Raw genomic sequence first — 6000 nt, forward strand, 5'->3', positions numbered from 1 at the left:
AGGAGAAGAAAACGGAGCGAAGAGGGCACAACAGGTGAAGAAGAACAGAGCGAAGAGGGCACAACAGGTGAAGAAAAGCGGAGCGAAGAGGGCACAACAGGTGAAGAAAAACGGAGCGAAGAGGGCACAACAGGTGAAGACAAACGAAGCGAAGAGGGCACAACAGGTGAAGAAAAACGGAGCGAAGAGTGCACAACAGAAGAGGTTAATGAAGCGAAGAAGAGCACAGCAGGAGGAGAAAACGGAGTGAAGAAGAGCACAGCAGGATAAGAAAAGGGAGGGTGAAGATAGCACAACAGGCGAGGTAAATGGAGCGAGGAAGAGTACAGCAGGAGAAGAAAACGGAGCGAGGAAGAGCACAGAGAAGGGAAAAAGCACAGACAAGGAGACAGACGGGAGCGGAGCGGACCAGAAGAGGAGCCTAGGACTTACCAGACCAGTGGCAGGGGCCTGGGCAGGTGGAGCTGCGGTGGCGGGGAAGCGACCTACCCCAGGGTCAAGGGTCGCTGTCTCTGCCGCGCAGCGGCCGCCATAAGAGGGAAGGGGGGGAGGCGGGGTCAGCTGGGAGGCGGAGTAGCGAATGGAAGCGGGGGGCGCACGGGAGGCAGCGGCGGGAAAGCGGGAAGGCGGGAGGGGGGAGAGCGGGGGACAGGGGGTGTCCGGAGAGCGGAAACGGGCGGGAAAGGAAAAAGGACCACAGAATAGATGGAAAAAAAAAGAGATAACGTGCAGCAGGAGAGAAAGAGGGAAAGCGAAGATAGCACAACAGGAGAGGTAAAAGGAGCGAAGAAGAGCACAACAGGTGAACAAAAGTGGAGCGAAGAGGGCACAACAGGAGAAGAAAACGGAGCAAAGAGGGCACAACAGGTGAAGAAAAGCGAAGAGGGCCAACAGGTGAAGAAGAACGGAGCAAAGAGGGCACAACAGGTGAAGAAAAGCGGAGCGAAGAGGGCACAACAGGTGAAGAAGAACGGAGCGAAGAGGGCACAACAGGTGAAGAAGAACGGAGCGAAGAGGGCACAACAGGTGAAGAAAAGCGGAGCGAAGAGGGCACAACAGGTGAAGAAGAACGGAGCGAATAGGGCACAACAGGTGAAGAAGAACGGAGCGAAGAGGGCACAACAGGTGAAGAAAAGCAGAGCGAAGAGGGCACAACAGGTTTAGAAAAACGGAGTGAAGAGGGCACAACAGGTGAAGACAAACGCAGCGAAGAGGGCACAACAGGTGAAGAAAAACAGAGCGAAGAGGGCACAACAGGAGAGGTTAATGAAGCGAAGAAGAGCACAGCAGGAGGAGAAAACGGAATGAAGAAGAGCACAGCAGGAGAAGAAAATGGAGGGCGAAGATAGCACAACAGGCGAGGTAAATGGAGCGAGGAAGAGCACAGCAGGAGAAGAAAACGGAGCGAGGAAGAGCACAGAGAAGGGAAAAAGCACAGACAAGGAGACGGACGGGAGCGGAGCAGAAGAGGAGCCTAGGACTTACCAGACCAGTGGCAGGGGCCTGGGCAGGTTGAGCTGCGGTGGCGGGGAAGCGACCTACCCCAGGGTCAAGGGTTGCTGTCTCTGCCGCGCAGCGGCCGCCATAAGAGGGAAGGGGGGGAGGCGGGGTCAGCTGGGAGGCGGAGTAGCGAATGGAAGCGGGGGGCGCACGGGAGGCAGCGGCGGGAAAGCGGGAGGGGAGAGAGTGGGGGACAGGGGGTGTCCGGAGACCGGAAACGGGCGGGAAAGGAAAAAGGACCACAGAATAGATGGAAAAAAAAGAGATAACGTGCAGCAGGAGAGAAAGAGGGAAAGCGAAGATAGCACAACAGGAGAGGTAAAAGGAGCGAAGAAGAGCACAACATGTGAACAAAAGCGGAGCGAAGAGGGCACAACAGGAGAAGAAAATGGAGCAAAGAGGGCACAACAGGTGAAGAAAAGCGAAGAGGGCCAACAGGTGAAGAAGAACGGAGCAAAGAGGGCACAACAGGTGAAGACAAACGGAGCGAAGAGGGCACAACAGGTGAAGAAAAACGGAGCGAAGAGGGCACAACAGGAGAGGTTAATGAAGCGAAGAAGAGCACAGCAGGAGGAGAAAACGGAGTGAAGAAGAGCACAGCAGGATAAGAAAAGGGAGGGTGAAGATAGCACAACAAGCGAGGTAAATGGAGCGAGGAAGAGCACAGCAGGAGAAGAAAACGGAGCGAGGAAGAGCACAGAGAAGGGAAAAAGCACAGACAAGGAGACGGACGGGAGCGGAGCGGAGCAGAAGAGGAGCCTAGGACTTACCAGACCAGTGGCAGGGGCCTGGGCAGGTGGAGCTGCGGTGGCGGGGAAGCGACCTACCCCAGGGTCAAGGGTCGCTGTCTCTGCCGCGCAGCGGCCGCCATAAGAGGGAAGGGGGGGGAGGCGGAGTCAGCTGGGAGGCGGAGTAGCGAATGGAAGCGGGGGGCGCACGGGAGGCAGCGGCGGGAAAGCGGGAAGGCGGGAGGGGGGAGAGTGGGGGACAGGGGGTGTCCGGAGAGCGGAAACGGGCGGGAAAGGAAAAAGGACCACAGAATAGATGGAGAAAAAAAAGAGATAACGTGCAGCAGGAGAGAAAGAGGGAAAGCGAAGATAGCACAACAGGAGAGGTAAAAGGAGCGAAGAAGAGCACAACAGGTGAACAAAAGTGGAGCGAAGAGGGCACAACAGGAGAAGAAAACGGAGCAAAGAGGGCACAACAGGTAAAGAAAAGCGAAGAGGGCCAACAGGTGAAGAAGAACGGAGCAAAGAGGGCACAACAGGTGAAGAAAAGCGGAGCGAAGAGGGCACAACAGGTGAAGAAGAACGGAGCGAAGAGGGCACAACAGGTGAAGAAGAACGGAGCGAAGAGGGCACAACAGGTGAAGAAAAGCGGAGCGAAGAGGGCACAACAGGTGAAGAAGAACGGAGCGAATAGGGCACAACAGGTGAAGAAGAACGGAGCGAAGAGGGCACAACAGGTGAAGAAAAGCAGAGCGAAGAGGGCACAACAGGTGAAGAAAAACAGAGTGAAGAGGGCACAACAGGTGAAGACAAACGCAGCGAAGAGGGCACAACAGGTGAAGAAAAACAGAGCGAAGAGGGCACAACAGGAGAGGTTAATGAAGCGAAGAAGAGCACAGCAGGAGGAGAAAACGGAATGAAGAAGAGCACAGCAGGAGAAGAAAATGGAGGGCGAAGATAGCACAACAGGCGAGGTAAATGGAGCGAGGAAGAGCACAGCAGGAGAAGAAAACGGAGCGAGGAAGAGCACAGAGAAGGGAAAAAGCACAGACAAGGAGACGGACGGGAGCGGAGCAGAAGAGGAGCCTAGGACTTACCAGACCAGTGGCAGGGGCCTGGGCAGGTGGAGCTGCGGTGGCGGGGAAGCGACCTACCCCAGGGTCAAGGGTTGCTGTCTCTGCCGCGCAGCGGCCGCCATAAGAGGGAAGGGGGGGAGGCGGGGTCAGCTGGGAGGCGGAGTAGCGAATGGAAGCGGGGGGCGCACGGGAGGCAGCGGCGGGAAAGCGGGAGGGGAGAGAGTGGGGGACAGGGGGTGTCCGGAGACCGGAAACGGGCGGGAAAGGAAAAAGGACCACAGAATAGATGGAAAAAAAAGAGATAACGTGCAGCAGGAGAGAAAGAGGGAAAGCGAAGATAGCACAACAGGAGAGGTAAAAGGAGCGAAGAAGAGCACAACATGTGAACAAAAGCGGAGCGAAGAGGGCACAACAGGAGAAGAAAATGGAGCAAAGAGGGCACAACAGGTGAAGAAAAGCGAAGAGGGCCAACAGGTGAAGAAGAACGGAGCAAAGAGGGCACAACAGGTGAAGAAAAGCGGAGCGAAGAGGGCACAACAGGTGAAGAAGAACGGAGCGAAGAGGGCACAACAGGTGAAGAAAAGCGGAGCGAAGAGGGCACAACAGGTGAAGAAGAACGGAGCGAATAGGGCACAACAGGTGAAGAAGAACGGAGTGAAGAGGGCACAACAGGTGAAGAAAAGCAGAGCGAAGAGGGCACAACAGGTGAAGAAAAACAGAGCGAAGAGGGCACAACAGGTGAAGACAAACGCAGCGAAGAGGGCACAACAGGTGAAGAAAAACAGAGCGAAGAGGGCACAACAGGAGAGGTTAACGAAGCGAAGAAGAGCACAGCAGGAGGAGAAAACGGAGTGAAGAAGAGCACAGCAGGAGAAGAAAAGGGAGGGCGAAGATAGCACAATAGGCAAGGTAAATGGAGCGAGGAAGAGCACAGCAGGAGAAGAAAACGGAGCGAGGAAGAGCACAGAGAAGGGAAAAAGCACAGACAAGGAGACGGACGGGAGTGGAGCAGAAGAGGAGCCTAGGACTTACCAGACCAGTGGCAGGGGCCTGGGCAGGTGGAGCTGCGGTGGCGGGGAAGCGACCTACCCCAGATAGAGTCCACTGGCTCCACAATCAAGGAGTGCCAGAAGGTGTTCTTCTTGATCTTGTGAACTTTGTAACTTGACCGAGAGGATAAACAGGCTGGACATGCTTTCTTTGGAGGAACATATTGATGGTACTTGAGCTCCTCACATCTCCTTCCTCCTTCCAGGGGACGGGAGCTGGCGTTTCCCGCAGGTCTTGAGGGATGTACCGGACAACTACGGATCAGGTGGCCAGCCTTACCACAGTACAGACAAAGTCCCTTTTGTCGTCGTTCCTCCCTTTCTCACTCCGTTAATGGCCCACGAACCAGATCTATCTGCATGGGTTCTTCAGGGGGAGTTGGAGGGGCTTCGGATGGAATATCTTCTGTTCGCCGACTGCTAGCACGAAAGGTACCAGACTGGTATGGAGCTCGCGTTCTACGTCTCTCCCTCTTGAGCCACTGTTGTAGAATAACCACAAGCCATAGGTAGGGCATCAATGACAGCAGATTCCGAAGAGACACCCCAGCCTGGCACCAGTGCATTCTCCGCAGTGTTTACTGGAGGTTCCTGCCTAGGTATTTTCTTGAAATAATCCAGAAGCAAAGATTCACGAAGTTTTGAGGGGTATGGATGCGGTGTGTGAACAACGGAGAGTTGAGACTTCAAAGTGACTGGGTTGGACGGATCGGCAGCCAGTGGAGAAGTGGCCGCTGTAATTGCAGTAGGTAAGAGGATAAGTCCACTTTTCAGGGGTCGGTGGCAAATGCAAAATAGCATTACTGCGGCGGCATTTCTTGCGTTTATGAGGGTTTGGGTGCTCATTCCTTACTTTACCAGACCTCATGTTAAAGCAGACTCCAGAAGTCCTTGTCTGGCAAAGCTCAGGTCAAAAGGAGATGTGACTCAGCGTAATAAGTTCTTGAAACGCTTGTAGCCCTTTTGAGGGGTGTCAGTACTCCATTTGAAGACTTGTAGCTTATGGTGAAAGAGAAGGAATAGTAGAGACCCGTTAAGTTGGATTGAGCAGGAGAGACAGGGGGAGCAGGAGAAGCACGGCAACACGGTCCAGACAAGCCGCGCTGGCCTAACGCCAGCCGCTTCCGTCAAGACAGGTTGCCTGCAGCCTAGCTTCAATTTATTGGAGCCCCAACACCTTGACCCTGCTTGCAGAATGCTGTGCACTTGTCTTAGGCCGCCGTCCTCTATGAATTCCGGTCCTGGGCAGTTTTGGGAGTCCTAGGAGGATCGAAATAGACTGCAACCAGGAATTCTCTCAGGAGTTCTCTTAGTGCTTCCACCCAGCGTCATCCGTCGTGGGATGTATGACCCTGCCCAGGGCCCTCGCTGGCCCCACCAGGGGCTGCCAAACTTGGATCTTCTGTGAAAGTTTTAAAAGACTATGAAACTTTGCCTTTCTAAGATGGTCGCCAGATTAGAGAGAGCAGAGCAGTTCACCTAAAAAATTTCCTTCTTCTATGTTCACAGCACTATTCACTTCCAACTGTGACTTCCTGAATCCTGCAGCCGCGTCACATTCACAGACAGATCTTGTGAATGAGGAAGCAGAACCGACAACAACAACCACCACAAGACACAGCAGCAGGCGAGGGCTTGCCACTCCCA

The 6000-nt window shown here is 54.5% G+C and overlaps 1 protein-coding gene across 1 annotated transcript; it reads left to right on the forward strand.

Annotated features, from left to right (window-relative positions):
• The first annotated feature begins 2419 nt into the window (after positions 1 to 2419).
• On the forward strand, positions 2420 to 4159 carry LOC138249486 (cylicin-2-like). Its single transcript, XM_069203445.1, has 2 exons — positions 2420 to 2800; positions 3617 to 4159. Exons 1-2 carry the CDS (start codon positions 2420 to 2422, stop codon positions 4157 to 4159), a joined length of 924 nt encoding a protein of 307 aa, XP_069059546.1.
• The last annotated feature ends 1841 nt before the right edge of the window (positions 4160 to 6000 follow it).

This window comes from Pleurodeles waltl, chromosome 8, assembly GCF_031143425.1.
Source record: "Pleurodeles waltl isolate 20211129_DDA chromosome 8, aPleWal1.hap1.20221129, whole genome shotgun sequence".
Lineage (NCBI taxonomy): Eukaryota > Metazoa > Chordata > Amphibia > Caudata > Salamandridae > Pleurodeles > Pleurodeles waltl.

Excerpts from the sequence above, each read along its gene's own strand:
- LOC138249486 (XM_069203445.1), top strand. The coding sequence starts at position 2,420 with ATGGAAGCGGGGGGCGCACGGGAGGCAGCGGCGGGAAAGCGGGAAGGC. Across the intron at positions 2,801-3,616 it reads GAGCGAAGAGGGCACAACAG|CAGGAGAGAAAGAGGGAAAG; the intron begins GTGAAGAAGAAC and ends GATAACGTGCAG.